General features: G+C 45.5%; 1 protein-coding gene across 1 annotated transcript; it reads right to left on the reverse strand.

Moving 5' to 3' along the window:
- Nucleotides 1-3,144: 3,144 nt before the first annotated feature.
- On the reverse strand, nt 3,145-6,251 carry LOC105301493 (lymphotactin-like). Its single transcript, XM_011374185.2, has 3 exons — nt 6,061-6,251; nt 4,390-4,504; nt 3,145-3,433 (listed from the first exon to the last, which is right to left on the reverse strand). The coding sequence occupies exons 1-3, from the start codon at nt 6,119-6,121 to the stop codon at nt 3,274-3,276; spliced, it is 336 nt and encodes a 111-aa protein (XP_011372487.1). The 5' UTR covers nt 6,122-6,251; the 3' UTR covers nt 3,145-3,273.
- Between the last annotated feature and the right edge of the window lie 10,279 nt (nt 6,252-16,530).

Raw genomic sequence — 16,530 nt, forward strand, 5'->3', positions numbered from 1 at the left:
CACAGGCAAACTCCAAAAACGCTGGTACACAAACACGGATGCTTTGGTGGTGACTATCAGAACCATCGGGTAAAGGAGTTAAGAGCAGTTGTCTGTGAAGAGGAGATTAAAAATGAGAAAGAATAGGGTGGCGGGGGGAGGGTGCATTCCTGGTCTTCATGAGCAGCCCTTTTGTGCTATTTAAACATTTGGCCACGTTCACATAATACTCTGATAAAATAAAAACTTTTTAAAAATAATTATATAGAAAAAATCCAACAGGAAGTACTTCTTCTGTATCATGAGGATTCTGAGTCCCACATGATGACGTGGCTGTGCTCGGAGAACCCCCATGTACGTCCACTCTAGAATAACCCCCACTCTGTCGCTCTGCTCCATGAGGCTGGGACGCCACAGAAAGTCGGAGTCTGAAGTCAGGCTCAGTTTCCCAATAGCCATGGGCTCTTAGCCAAGACAACTGACCTCTCTTTGGCTCAGTTTTCTCACCTATTAAATGACAGTGACAGCATTAGTCTCACTACATTGCTACATCAGATACCCAGAAAAGAATAAACTACTACACAAATATTATAATCCCTTCCTAGTCAAGAGAAAAATGTGTGACAACATCTTTCTTCCAACCAATTAAGGGTGCATCTTCCATGCATTTTTATAATAATCCATAATTACATATAAACTCAAAAGTCCTTGGAGAGAACATTCCCCAGATAGTTAATCACTCTGTTTGCCGTGTTGTTTCTGTTTCTTGAACACATTTATATTATTTCCTGTTTCAAACCCTGTGCAATTGGCTTGTTTATACCATAGTCTCATCGACCAAGCTGTGAGAGCTTGGCGGGCAGAAATGGGGTTTGCTTATCTTGATATATCCGAAGCTTAACGCGGTGCCTGTTCTAACGATGCACCTCAAAATGTTTGCTGAACTGAACCTCCTTTGAATAGTTTGTTTCATGTTATATATAATTTTAGGAATATAAAATAGTAGAATAAAGGAAATAATATAAAATGTTCTTTGTCGCATTTATCCAACAAATATTAATTGACCACCCACAGTCTAGGCTGGCCACTGGGGACCCGGTGTGAAAAGCATGCACGAGGCCAAAATATTCAAAAACACGTATTTGTAAAGATATATATATCTCTCTCCTATGTTCATTGCAGCATTATTCACAATAGCCAAGACATGGAAACAACTTCAGTGTCCTCTGATGGATGACAGGATAAAGAAGTATTCCATGTATACACGATGGAATACTATTCGGCCATAAAAAGATGAAATATTGCCATTTGTAACAACATAGATGGATCTGGAGAGTATTAGGCTAAGTAAAATAAGTCGGACGGAAAAGAACGAGAAGCATATGATTTCGCTCACATGTGGAACATACAACGAAAAGCCACGAATGAACAAATAAACACACAAAAATCATATATACAGAAACCTGATGGTGTTTACCGGGAGGGAAGGGAGGTAGGGAGAGGATGAAGAAGGTAAAGGGGTCAGAGACATGATGATGGGTGGAGACGAGACTTCGGGTGGTGAACAGACAATAGTGGACACAGATATCATGTTATAAAGAGGTACACCTGAAATTTATGTTGTTATTATTAACCAATGTCACCCCAATAAGTTTACTTAAAATATACGACAAAGAAAAAATAATAAAACACACAAGCGGCCTCCAGTCTAACTGCAGAAGGAAGTGAGGAGCACAGACAGGCAAACAAGCAATTTCAATACACATTGATAATTTTGGGGTTAAATTTAAGTGTGAGATGCCATAGGCAGATAAAGGAGGGGTCGCAGCCATGGGAAAAATAGTATTTTGAGATCTTTTACTTAGATTGTTTCTTTTAAGTGAACCACAGGGGTATGGCCAATAGATTCGGGTCCTCCCTTAACAAATTCAAAGCATCCAGTCAAAGTTTCGTACAGTATTTGGTCAACACCCCTTGGTGTCACATAGTGCCACCTTAAGTAACGTGATAAGTTAAGAGGATGTGCACACCCTGTTCTTCGACATATCCCATCATCATCCCATGAAATATTTGGGAAGCCACTCCTGACATCGTCTGTGACTCTACTACATTTCATTCCTCATATCTATTCTCAGTATTTACTTTAAAATCTTTTGAAAATTGTGGGCAAATACAGATGAGAAAGGAGAGATGACCCAAGCTTTCGCTTGCCCCCAGATGCCCTCTGAAAGCCTGTGACATTGCTGGGTGTCCCCTCAGGACAAGACAAGTCTTTTCTCTCTTCCCCTGAAACTATCAAAGCCTGGTCAGTTCTGACAATTCAGAGTCAGACAGAACTGGATGTATACGTCACCAGCTGGGGTGACAGCAGACCACAAACAGAAACCAAATCAGCAATTAATAACATGACAAGAAAGTGTGAGGCTGGGGTGTTGAGTGGCCAGGTCAACACTTAAAACTTTACTGCAAATTGTGATCTCATTCAAGTGTTCCGGGTGGCTCCGTTAGGGTATAAAAAGCTACGAGCAGAAAAGCATAACTTGGATGATAACTAGAGTCATGACAATCACGAAAGTCACAGAAAGGCAGAGAGATCGCTGCCCAATTCAAAGAGTAATTGATTTTTATTTGGATAAAGTATCTTTTCACAGACAGTCTAACCTTTGTTACCTTGACAAATAAAGAATGGACAAGCTCTCTCTTTTTTCCTTCCATAGGAGATCAAATGAAACAGAGAGATAAGACCATCTGCTCGAGATTAAACTTGAGTGAAGTTACTTTTTGAATAGTGGACCCTCAGAATGCAAACCCAGTGACAATTAGATTTTTCTCCCTTATTCCATAAAAAGAACTCCATTATGAAGATACGTTGAAATAGATCTTGAGTTGTTGCCATTGTCACAATTGTCACTCATGACTCATGGACAGAGAACCATTTCAAGCTGGAACCTCAGAACAATGATTATATTTTTCATCCCTGATAAACACTGGCTCGAAATGCTCCCATCACAGATCCCGTCAAAGAGAGATACAGTTAGGACAGAAGTGGTACACAAATGATATATTACCTTTCCTAATAGGCAATGAACAGACTTTGGGGGCTATTCTTAATAATAAATATTTATTAATTATAGCATCTAAATGAAAACAAAAGCCATGAAAAATAAAAATACAAGAAAAAAATGTGACACACGTGGCACTTTCAGAAAAGGTGAATATAATTTAATCGGTCCATGAGCTTGTAAAGGAAAATCAGCTGGCTGGCTCGTGAGGGGACACGGGGTCGGAAGGCCACTATCTAGCCAGGGTCACAGCTGTACTGGTGGATTGCTGGGCTCCGGTAGGCTTGGTCTGGGTTCTGTTTTTTCTGTTGGACTTCACATGTTCAACTGCTTTTTTCACCCAATCTTCTTGTGGATTGGCACAGATTTTAAAGCCACGTTTGGTAATAAATCTGTAAGGTCAAGAACAGACGGGCAGAGTTAGTCACATCCTCAAAACCTTGGGAGCAGGAGTTATGATCTGACCGAAGAGAGAGCTCTCGTGCAGAAATTACTGGACGGAGTAGGTCTTTCAGAACCGCGAGACCATAGATAAAAAGCTTTCTCCCGCAATCTACGCTAACAGGAAGGAGCAGTGTCTCCAGGTGACACCAGATCCTTTGTTCACCATGATTCCCAGGCTCCTTTCTCACTTGGGCCTCCAAATGCTGTAACTAAACTGGACATTGCATAGTCCAATCACTACGTATCAACTTCCTTTTCAAATCTAGATATGTTCATCTTATTTTCTGTACAAAAAGTGACTTCTTTATCTTAATTTCTGTGGGTAAAGTGGCAGCTATGTGTTGGGAAGAGCTGCCACTCTGAAAATGAGATCCTGGAGAGAGAATGGTACCATGTAGGCTAGTTTTTGACACATTTTCTTGAGATATGGCAACTGATAAAACATGGCACCCTACTTTATCCCAACATACCGTATGAAGGTAAGAGAGGCATGGGACAGGACTGGGAGAGGAGGGGAGGGGAAGTGAGGGGAGTGGGGGAGGGAAGGAGAGGGAAGAGGAGGGGAGGGGACTGGGGGAAGGGAAGGGGAGGGGAAGGATCTCGCATCAGTGCGGCTATATGGTCAAATCCCGATCGGAACCAGCCATCTCTAAACCTAACCCTCGGAGCTGGCCCCGGTATCCATCTGGTTCCCAGTCAGATTCTTCTGCTAAGCTAAATCGGAGAAGAAGATGATATTCTTCATTTGGTCACCAAATGTTTACGATAACCGTTATCTGGTGCTACGGAAAGGTGTGGGTAATGTGGGAAAACGAAGGGGCTGTTGGTCTGATTTTCCCCGAGGAGGGCAGAACTTCTGCCCCCGGTGTCCCACGGGGCCCCGCGGTGGGGGAGATGGACTCACATGACTGCCCGCATCGGGCCCTCCTTGATGGTGTAGGTCTTGATGTTTTTCACAGGCAGGCGCCGGGTGGTCAGACTCACACAGATCCTCTCTTCCAGGACTTCGCTCCCCACGCCTGGAGAGGGAAACCGAGCAAACAAAAGTCAAATGCAATTCCAGATAGCCGTCAGTCCCGCCGTGCTATGACCGAAATGAGGATGACTGATGTGCCGAAGAGCCATCTGGGGAACGCGACACTAAACACAGCGGGTTTTCGGCTGAATACAGGTGTTCTCATTCTCAACAGTAAAATGCCAGCTACAGAAAGGAGGTCTTTCCCTCACTGCTTAAGAAACAACATTGTCCTCTGTGAAGTCCCAAGACCCCGAGACTACCAGCAGACTGCCGATCCCAAACGACGCCCCTTATTCTCAGCGAGGCGTGCGCGTCTGTGTCATCCGTAAAGTCACCTCCACCCAACGTTGCTGCGTCAATGCACACACAGCTTTGCCCCGTTGTTGGACACAGAAGCTAAGCCCGGGGGGATGTGTGGAGGTCGATCTAGCAGAGAACTTGGGAATTGGAGCCCAGTGTCTGCGGTTCCCCCGTCTCTAACAAGCCTGCGTCTCCACCGCATGGCACGCCTATCACGTCAGCAAAATGCCAGCCGCGTGGCAAAACTCAGCCCCATTCAGTCGCCTTAAGCTTTTCTGTGTCGTCAGTATTGGGTCATTGTGCAGTTGCAGAGTTTCAGGCTTTGCTCCCCTCCCCGCATTCATAGACGCCCCTGGGGATCTGTGGTTTTCGGGGTCGGATATTCCAGTCTGAGAAATAAGTCTAATAATTGGGAGGTTGAGAGGAGGGTTCACTGCAACACTCACTGCCCCCAAAGGACAAGGCCTCTTGTTGCCTGAGGCACAAGGAGAAATAAACTCCAAGCAGTCGGAATAAGAGATGTGGGTAGGCTCGGCACGTCTAAGCCTCATCTGGATCTGTCTGGTACATTTATGTGACTGTCCGTAAGACAGGGATCTATTGGTCAGCACTTATCATGGGGTCTCTTATAAACTCAAGAAATGTAGCATAAGTGGGAATCCACCCCAGGCAGCAATCGTAGATCCTCCCCCACGTTTGAAGCAACCCTGATTTCCCAGCGGGAAGGTACGAGCTCCCAGTCACGCTCTTGATGGAGGAGAGTGATCTGCGTCAGAACCCGCACGCCGCAGGTTTGGCTCATCCCCACATGGCGACTGATCTCTCGAATAGTTCTAGGATTTATCAAGATCGACGCTACACAGGCCAAAGAATATATAATCGTCACCCCCTTCCACAGTGAACATTCCTCGAGAGGTGATGACTCGTGAGGAAATCTGATAAGTGAGCCTAAGATTTACTTCATTTTCCTCCCAGGTGAGAGTATCTGTTATAATACTCAACTTCTAGGTAAGTAATTCCTATGCTTATCTACCAAAGATCACCCGACTGGGAAAAGCAGGAGCCCAGATTCTCACCGAGTTCTCTCTGTTCCTGGAGTCTGCGGGGTCCCCTAGCATCACAAGTATCATCCCCGCTTTGCACATGGGGAGTCCGAGGCTTACCCCGGGCAAAGTCGAAACCTGAGCCTACACCATGTGTGCCCACCCGCCTGCATGGCCCACCTGCCCTCCCGTCACGAGAAAGCTTCGGACTCACCTTCCACAACGTGCACCGTGAGGCAGCAGAGCCCGAGGAAGGCCAGGATGAGCGTTCTCATGGCTGAGGTCGGCTGGGCTGGGCTTGGCTGGGCGAGTCGCTGAGCGAGGAGCTGAGCCCCGTCTCCCCCGCGAGCTTCTTTTATTCCTCCGATGGTCAGCGCACTTCCTGTGCTACGCCCGGGGCTTTCGGGGTAGGTGTGGGATCGCGGAAAGTCTTTGCAACACTGATGCTGGTTTTTTTTTGTTTTTTTTTAATCTTTTGAAGAAAGTTTCTTTGCTTCCGCTCCTACTCCCCCCATACCTCGTGGCCTTTTCCTCCTCACCTGTGGTTAATGTGTCAATGAAACCGAATGTGTGCATAAGAGAGACATGGCCATCCCACCTCCTGTCACCGCCCTGAATTCAAATCTTCCACTGGGGACCTGCCCGCAGGCCATGCGATGTCATGGCCCAGTCCCGAGGTCGGGTGGTCGCTGTGGTCCTGCTTCCCCCACTACCCCACACACCCGCTGTGACACGAAGCTTCCACCACCAGGGACAGCAAGGCCCTGATGCCCCCCCACGGTGGCTCCCTAGGGAGGAGGACGGGGTGCTGCTGTCGGCCCGAACGTCTCGTTCCTTCGCCTGCCTCCTAGCCTCACTTCCCCCGACTACCCTTGTTCAAGGGGCCGCCATTCCTTTACGTCGCCCTCCCCGGTGCTCAAGGAGCATTTAAGTGACAGCGTTTGGAGCTTGCCTCTGTGCACATCTGCTGCATTGCAACTTTATACCTTTTGAGAAGCTTTTGAAAAATTGTATTGACATAAACTTCATTTTGGAAAAAAAAAAAAAAACAAGAAAATTATCCATAATCTTACCGTTTTGACAGTTTTCATTTTTAATGTTTTTCCAGTGAGTCTCTATCGGCATACATATATTTGCACAGTTGTGACAATTATAAATACTATTTTCACATCAATGTAAATATCTTTCTGTGTTTCTTCACAGTCTTCATGTTTCTGCTCTGAGTAGAAACACACATACACACACACACACACACACACACACACACACACACCAGACTGTTCCCTTTCAGCTGACTGTTTCATAGATCACATCCATAAGGGAGGTTTTCATGATGAGATGCTGAATCATTTCCCTTTAATAAGCAGAACTAGGATCACTGAGCAAAACCACAGGGTCATCCTCACAGCCCTGGCTACCCATCGCCATATGGCCTCCCTGAAACATACAGCAATGTCACCTTGCAACGCCTCTGGCAGGGTTGGAGCCTCGGCTGCGGTACCAATTTTCTGCCACTCTGTTTGTCATTGTTTCTCATTGGTTGTTGTTGTTCGGTCTTGTTTTGTTGTACATAGGTATCTATAAAATATACTTATTAACTCCATGTGTAGCTAAAAGTTTTTGCCACTGCTATTAGGGATATAAAAGTCTACATTTCCATAAAAAAGAAATTACAGGTTAACCTCAAAGAGATTTTTCATGAATGGCATGTAATCTCCTAGCCAGACGTCACTGTGAACCTCAGCATGGCTTCCTTGTTACCTCTGCCTGGCCGCACCGTCGGTCCGCAAACTCTGGGCACACCCTTCCACTCAAAGCGCTTCTGCGCTGATGGCCCCTTGACATGGAGCAGTGTGCTGTCTTCCGCCCACTTTCCAAATACACCGTAGACTCACGGCTGATCCACCGTCTGTCGTTCCCAGCTGCGCTAAGCACGCACTCTGAGTAGCTCTTCGGCAAGCCCGCTCCTCTCTCTCCCTCGCCACCCCTGGGTAGGACGCCTGCAGTAGACAGACTGGTCGCCCCATCCTCAACGGCTCTCCTGCCAACCTACCCTCCACAACAGTGCCACGTAACCGCGCCAAAGCCCGAGTCCGATCGTTTCGTTTCCTTACTGAGAACCTCTTTGCTAATCCCCACTGCCTGCGGGATCCACCTCCAATCTCTCACTGCCATGAAGGAGGGTGTTCAAGGCCTCACACTGCCTTCCGCCACTCGCTCGCATCCTCCCGAACCTCCGGCCTTAATAAGCGTGCGTGCAGTCAGCCGAACACGCCACCCCCTTTTATACCCGCCACGTATCACCTCCTTCCCCCAGAAAGCCCGTCCCGGCTCCCCACATAATTACTTGTAAACTCCTCAGCTTCCTGCAACTTCTCCTGAACTCTGTCGTTAAAATCACGTTGTCCCACCCTCCGCCCCCACGGAACTTTGTCCCCACTACTGACCATCACTTTATCCCCGTTACTCAATTACATTTCTGCACCTCCCACTAGATGGCAGGCTCCTTGGGGCAGGGCATGTGCCTAGTGCTCTCAGGGTCCCTGCACAATCAATGACAGAAGGTCTGCCATGTAGGAGTCACTCACTTTCCAAATAGTTTTTGAATCAATGAATTCTTTTTAAAAGACCAGAACTATGATGATTGCACATCGAGCGAATGATGATCGGCTACAAACAGAAACCCAGGACTTGTGCGTGTGGCCTGCCCTGATCTGTTCCATCAAATGGACGATTTGACCAACGCGTTTTTACTTAGCGCACTGAAACGCAGTCCTTAAACTCTCTGAATGACTCCTTCGCTTCCAGTGCTTCAAAGCACGACTAGAGTCTCTGGTGGAGAAGAATTAAGTAACAAAGAAGGAAGCAGAGACCTAGGACCAAAAAAGGCATAATCTGCTAACGTCGACAGGCAATAACCAGGGGTGGGCACCAGCCCGTGTAATGTCCAAACTAGAGCCCCCAAGAGAGGCTGGAGATACTCTGAGGGTGAATCCGGCCCCGGTGGAGACAGGGGGCTTGGCGCTAGGCAGAAATCCTGTTGGGTCACACGCATTTGTCAGCTGAACCCCCAGCCTGGGAATAAATGTTGGTTCTGAGGTACTTTTCTCCGTGAATACGAATCTGCTTCTGCTTACCTTCCGATAGAATGCATAACTGTACATCTTGTTTTTCTCACCGTTAAAAAAATGTCTAGTCTGATGCTGTTTAGTTCCAGAAATAGCTAATAATGAATGGCTTAACTTTTACATGATAGCTTTTTTTTTTTTTTTACTTCCACATGAAATACAGTGAAAAGAGAATTATTTTCTTCCTTCAAAAAAAATGATATTATATAGGGGGAAAAAAGCTATTTCATTGTCACAGACTTCAAGTAATGATAGTCAAACCTATAAAACTATATGTAGTAATTTGAGTTGGGTTTTTTTTTAATTATTGAATTCTAACAACCTATGCTAGAGAGACATTATCTATACCTGATAGATATTATGAATATGTCCATTTTAACAGCATAGCCCCGGGGGTCAGCACGACACCCCGTCTCGCTTTATAAACACCTGAATGTCCGTTTGCTCACATATCATCGATGGCTGTTTGTACACTACAATGGCAGGGTCGATCAGCTGCATAGTCTTCAAAGTTTAAAGTATTTGCCACCTGGCCCTTGACATGTAATGCCAGCTGACCCCTGGGTCTCTGATTAGTATGCAATATTAAAACCAGTTATGTTCAGTAGACTATCAACTGTGTAAAACATGCAGAGAGAGAAAAAAGGCTCTTCGGGTATACCAAAAGGCCTACCAGAACTCCCCCGGCGGTCACCAAGTTCTGGCACAGCAGGCAGAGTGAGAGGGACCCAGCAACCTTGCTTCTTGCATTTCGAGCTCCTGTGTCACTCAGAGCTCCTTTATTTACTTGTCCTTCGTTAGTGACAATACGTGGTGTTAAGGCAGGTGGGTTCATGTTCACCTTTGTTCCTTGATAAAAGGCACACGACCACCAAAAAGGAACTCGAAAGAAATTTCTCAAAAGGTTTGTGGGTATCAGAAGCTTAAAAACCACCAGTCTGCACGACATAGGCAGGTGTTACTCTGGGCCAGGAATTCACAGGCTCAAAGCAGCAGAGGAAACGGTCCACACAGACGTCGCTAAAAACAGTCTGGGCGACATCGTTTGTTGTTCGCAGATCAGCGGGGGATCCAAACAGAACAGGAGACAGAGCCAAAGCAGCCAACTCTCCAGGACAGGACAGGCTGGGAAGAAGAAAGGTGCCTCGTCTCTGTGCTGTCAAGTTAGTCGCTTTGCAGGAAACCAAAATCAGTTAAATAGAGAGGAGCAGTGTTTTGGTTTCGGTTTTTCAGAAAGCTGCCATTTTGGCCACAAAGTCTGCCATAAACTTGAAACCCTCTGCAGGGGAAGAATTCAAAGCACTTATAGATTTGCTCAGCTGGAAAGGCTCGTCAGACCTGGTCTGCCCACAGGCTGGACGTCAGTGGCCAGCAGCCATCCTACAGAGCCTTTCCCTGAGAAGCCACACGCTGCAATGGACACGCCAGGCTGTCAAGTCAGATCAGCCGGTCTCATCCTTATCCTGGCTCGGCCACTACAAGATGCTACACGGGGGGGCGGGGGGAGGGGGGTCAAAATCATCCCCACCTCATGGCCACAGGAAGGAGAAACAGAACATACAACATGTCTGCATCACGGGAGGGATGCAATAAATGGCAGTGATTGTGATCAACAGACAGACCCTAAAACCATCGCAGACACTCTGAGACTGGAACCGCATCGGCCAGAGAAGCTGGTGACAAAGAAGCAACATGTGGTTTTCATCAGAGGTTATGATTTTTTTATGAATAATTGTGATCGATTTTTTTTGGAGTCAGCCCAACCTTCGATTCTCCCTTCTCCACACCTGGCCTCCTCCTCATATCTGAAGCACCAGGAGGAGGAGACACGCGCATGTCACTGGACACCTCTGACCTGAAGCTGGAAGACATTTCATCTTCCCAGTGAAACAGTACAAGACCACGCAGAATGAGTACTACGTGGGTGTTCTGGATTACCTAAGTATCTGATCAACCAAAACGATTTTTTTCGCAATTTTTTTTTTTTTATTGAGCAGAAAGAAGAAAATTGAATCATTGATAACAGAAACATATTTAGCACTGGTACCACAGGCCAGCCCCCCAATCCATTGCGCAGAGACTAGAAGGGTTCTGGGTGCCTGCGTTACCTTAAAGGGCTCACGACACGAGGCTGAATCCGATCGGGTCCCAGAGCCGATTGTGGAAACAAGCCGAGCGAATGTTATCTTGGCAGAGGCCTGTCCGGGTCACTCAAATATCCTGGTCACCTGCGTCATTTGAACTCATAGCTCTTACCGTCACCACTTGACCTATGTTTACATAATCTGCATACTGCTCGCTCTCTCTGCTAGAATATAATGTCCGTAAGAGCTGAGACGGCTTCACAACCAGATCTCCGGCACCCATAATGTAGGAACTCGATAAATACTTACTGATCGAATAAATAAAAAACTAATTTTCTTGTCGTTTTCTTCTTTCTTCTAAGAACTAAAAACAGAACTAAGAACTAAAAACAGAACTAAGAACTAAAAACAGAACTAAGAACTAAAAACAGCTTTACACGGAGATTGTCCTAGTATAACAAAGACAATGGGAGGAGAAAGGTCAAAAGATATGCGGACTAGAATAGACCTTAAAAATGACCTAGACAACCCGCCATCTTTTTTAACAAATTACCGTAATGGGCAACACCAAGAAACTAATGCCTATCCTGCCACATCCCTCAGCAGGATTCAGAGTCAGAGGAAAGACCACCACCAACAAAAACTCTGATGTACATGAGTGAGAAAAATTAGCTCATGTTTGTTTGCTTTTCCAACTACACAAGGCAGAGCTCACGTGGAAAAGGGCGAAGGGAAAGGAGCGCGTGGTGGACACTCACTCACGCACCGGCCGGCAGTGGCTCCTTTTCGGCTGATTTATTCACAGTTGGGCGCCTCTGACGACAACAGACATTCAAGGAAAATGAACTACAAACTGCAGTGTGACCCGAGATGGCCACACAGTCCTAGCACTTCCACTTCCTGCCGTTCTGTAAACGACACGACTTGATAACTTTTTAAAAATTCGGAGCGTCGTCCAGCACCTTCCTTTTAAGAGTTGCATTCGACACCCACGATTTCATCACACGTTCCTATCTACGGTACGTCAGTGTCTTTCATAAGGAGCCATAAATGTAAAGCTGTCTGTGCGCACTTCCCTCTCATGCCCGAAAAAGTTTTATGTTCCCTCTGGCGTCTTAGCTGGGGTCACGACACGTTTCCCTTCTCTTTACGACCATGATCATTTCCTTCGGGTGTCACAGTCTGGAGTAACGTGAGTCAGCACACCTGCGCCAACCTGCACACTCCCAGAGCCTGCCCCTGTCAGATTCGCTCTCCTGTCGTCCCGTCTTTTCAATTATTCCTGCTAGAAATTTCTCTAACGCTTGTATTTTTACTTCCTATTAGAATAGCCAAGCCCATTAATGTCTGAGTTTACTGTCAAAACCAAAGATGGACTCATTCTCCTGCTGTTAGAGTCACTTAAAAAGCCTCACATTAAAAATATATATATTTGGATATTTCTCCAGCAACTGAATTTTTCTCAGATAGCCAAAATAAATTTATTCGGGGTAATTACACTTACATAACTGACCTGAAAAGAGTTCAATAAATATGTGAACTTTGCCTATTTTGTGCTTAAAATGTTAGTGTGAGGACATATAACCCTTTAGTAAACAGTTCCTAGAAGTGAATGTTTCTCAAAAGCAGTTTGAAAATGTTAACAGATAACTAGGAATTTCTAGCAGGAATCTTCCTACCAAAAAAAAAAAAAAAGTACCCGTAGAGAAATTCCAGGAAACAAATATCAAAATGAAGAAGACACCTTTTCCCTTGGGAGAGGAGCATGAACTAACTCCACTCAGGTGGGAGGCCTGCGTTGGAGCTACTTGTCGAAAAACTGTGGGTTTTTGTCCCTTTCCATTTCGGTGTCTGTAGTGGACACCTGCCACGGTGGTGGCAGTCAGCTTCCTACACCTATGGAAGTTCTCATCACAGTCCTTTGCCCCGAGGCAGAATCCAGATTTCCATTTCCAACGCATCCTCGGCATATGGCTTAGACCGAACCAATCGAATCACCTCTGCGACCTGGGATGTGGGAGAGATCAGTGGAGTGGGGGAGGCTCCACATGGAACCCACGTTTGGGGAGTTTGTGACTGTGGACAAGAGCCACAGAGTTTGTTTTTAATCGACTTTTTTTTTTCTTTTTTACAAGCAGTTGTAGATCCCTAGCAGAATTAAGCAGAAAGTACAGAGTTTCCCACACACGTCACACACAGGCATGGCCCCCACAATCAATATCCCACACCAAAGACCGTCGCCGACCGCGGGACTCGCTCTTCGCCTTGTACATTCTCTGGCTTTTGACATATGTACCCAGCCTTACAGTTTCATGCAGAATAGTTTCGCTACCCGAAAATCGCCTGTCCTCCCTCTGTGCATCCCTCCCTCCCACTAAACTTCCGGAAACCACGGATCTTTTTACTGCCCCCGTAGTTTTGCCTTGTCCAGAATGCCCTACGGTTAGAATCACAGAGGAAGTAGCCTTATCATATTGGCTTCGTTCACATACTACTAGGTCTTTATGGTTCTTCCATGTCTTTTTGTGGCTTGATAGCTCATTTTTCAGTACTAAATAATACCCCCACGGTATTCATGCGCCACAGCGAAATGATCCATTCATCTATTAAAGGGCATCTTGGTTGCTTCCGAGTTTTGGCAACTATGAACAAAGCTGATAAAGCGTCCGAGGGTAGGTTTTCCTGTGGGCACAAGCTTCCAGCCCATCTGGGTAAATTTCAAGGGGCGCAGCTGATGGATCATAGAGTTAAGACCATGTTTAGCTTTGTAAGGGACTGCCGTGCTGTCTTCCAAAGTGGCTGCACCCTTCCTACCACTACCAACAAGGAACGAGTTCCCGTTGCTCCCCATCCTCGCCAGCATTCGGTGTTGTCGGCGTTTCGAATTTTTGCCATTCTGATGGGTGTGGTGTCTCACCGTTATTTTAATTTGTAATTCCCTGATGAGGTATGACACTGAGCATCTTTCCATATGCTTGTCATCTGTATATCTTCTTTGATGACGTGTCTGCTCAGATCTTTTGCCCAGGTCATGTAATCGGCTTGTTGGTTTTCCTACTGCTGAGCTTTAAGAGTTTGGGTATGCTTTGAACAACAGTCCTTTATCAATTAAGTCTTTTGCAAATATTTTCTCCCAGTTTATGTCTTCTCTTTTTATTCTCTGTACAGTGTCTTTCACAGAACAGAAGGTTTTTCATATTAAGTCCAACTTAATTTTTTCTTTTAAGGAGCATGCCTTTCGTGTCACATCTAAAAGGTCATCTCCAAGCCCAAGGTCATCTAGATTTTCTCCTACATCATCTTCTAAGTTTAATAGTTTTGTATTTTACATTTAGGTACGTGACACATTTTGAGTTAATTTTTGTAAAATGTGTAAGGTCTGTGCCCAGCTTGGTTTCTGTTTGTTTGTTTGTCTGTTTGTTTGTTTGTTTTTGCATGTGGATGTCCACTTGTTCCAGAACCATTTGTTGAAAAGATTCCTCTCTCTCCAATGCATTGCCCAGGCTCCTTTGTCAAAGATCAGTTGATGATATTTGTGTGAATCTACTTCTGGGTTCTCTGTTCTGTTCCACTGATATAATTGTCTGTTCCTTTGCCAACACCACATTGCCTTGATTAGTGTAGTCATGGAGTTTTCAGAAGTCACCACAGCAGGTGTCCTGAAGAGTGTGACTCATGCAGTACTCAAGATTCAGGTTTGTGCCTCTAACAAGTGCTGGGAGAACTTACCAGTAGGCAGGCCCACAGTGTAATCTGGGAGTTACCCCCAACTAAAGCGTGTTCTATTGTTTGCAACTAAGAACTCACATGGAAAGAATGACCTCCATGAATGGTCTACTGTATACTTTTGATGGGAAGCTCGCAAATGTAGTTCTTAATAGGTCTTCTCAAGGCAGCATGGTATAGCAGAAAGAAATGGCATTTAAAGCCAACAGACCCAGGTCTCAGTCTTGGCTTTGCCAATAGCTAACTATGTGCTAAGGATCCTCTAACTTTCCTGACTCTCGATTTATTCTTCTGAAAATGGGGATGATCTCTGACTCATAAGGTTATTTTGGTGAAGTGATACTAACTAAAAGCATTTAACAGATAACGGCAAGTCCTCGATTAATGCTGTCTGCATTTCCTATCTGCCAAACATGGGCAATCTCCTTACGGCAAAGAACCTAAAAGGTAACGTAAGACTCTCCTTCTCCATCTGATTGGCTGAACCAGCTTAGGAAAATGATGACAACCGAGAAAATAAACATTTTAAGGAAATACAAGGACTGTTAGTACGAGGACGCTGAACTTTTTAGTAGCAGCAGCTTTATGATTTAAAAATAATATTTAAGTATTAGTATAACAGCCAAGCGAAAAAGGGATCAGTATATCCTGTGATATCAGGTGCAAGTTTAGATGAGAAACCGTGGGAAGAATTCTCTCGATCTGTTCTAGTCAGTTAGGGATGGCTTCGCTGCAGAAGTGGTAGTTCTAGAAACAAAGATAACGTTATATAGTCTATTTCTGTTGAAAATTATTTTTCTATATTTCTTTCTTATTACGTGAGCAACTTAACAACTATTAATCATAGAAAGCTATTTGAAAAAAAAAAAACAGAAAAGCAAAACTGACATGAAAATCATCTATAATTCTACGATCCAGAAATAACCATCCCCAGTATTTCTGTGCCTGTCTTTCCAGAATGTTCCCTATGCACTTAAGTACAAGGAGATGACAAAAATGAGAATGTAGTAGATATACTAGTCCTTAGCCTGTCTTCTTTTCACCTAGAAATATCCTTGACACTATCCCAGGTATACAAACACAGAACCGCATCATGGTTAATGCCACAGAGGATCTCTTCGGTGCATGTAATAACATGAACGTAACTCATCGCCTGTTGATGGACATTTCATTTTCACGGGGCAGAGGAGGTGATTACCAAGCCTGCAGGAAGAACCCTTCCCCCCACGCTTCTGTGTAGCTTCCGGTCATTTCTTGGGGCAAATCCCCAGGCGTGCAGCTCCTGGCTTCCGGAAATGCTACCGCATTGGTTTCTCAGTACCACCCACATCTGGGGAGGAGAATCCAGACGCCACTCAGTGGAAAGGAACAAAAGCAAGTCTGGGTGATTTTTGAGAAAGCAGCACAAAATCATGGTCGCAGCGAGCCTCCCCACAGCAGACGCAGTGTCGCCAGAGCCTGAAGGAAGAGTGATGATGCTGGAGACGAAGCGTATGGAGGCCAATCACACCAGGCCGTGCCCTTACGGGTCCTTCCGCCCCGCGTGCTCACACCTCCCCTGATGCAGAGTCCGTCCACTGTGGGTCTGTGTGGTTTATTGAAAGTAACCAAAACTGCACTGGTTTCGTCACCAGTGGTGATGAATACTTTCAAAACCATTACCCTCGACGCAGACGCACTGCTCAGAGGCTAAACTTAGTCATGAGAAACAAACTTTCTCCAGTCACTCACTGCTTGTCCCCTCTC

The sequence above is a fragment of the Pteropus vampyrus genome, unplaced genomic scaffold (genome assembly GCF_000151845.1).
Source record: "Pteropus vampyrus isolate Shadow unplaced genomic scaffold, Pvam_2.0 Scaffold241, whole genome shotgun sequence".
NCBI classification, from domain to species: Eukaryota; Metazoa; Chordata; class Mammalia; order Chiroptera; family Pteropodidae; genus Pteropus; species Pteropus vampyrus.

Coding starts and splice junctions, on each gene's coding strand:
- LOC105301493 (XM_011374185.2), bottom strand. CDS start 6,121: ATGAGAACGCTCATCCTGGCCTTCCTCGGGCTCTGCTGCCTCACGGTG. Junction 4,505..6,060: donor CACGGTGCACGTTGTGGAAG/GTGAGTCCGAAG, acceptor TTCCCTCTCCAG/GCGTGGGGAGCGAAGTCCTG. Junction 3,434..4,389: donor GGCCCGATGCGGGCAGTCAT/GTGAGTCCATCT, acceptor TTGACCTTACAG/ATTTATTACCAAACGTGGCT.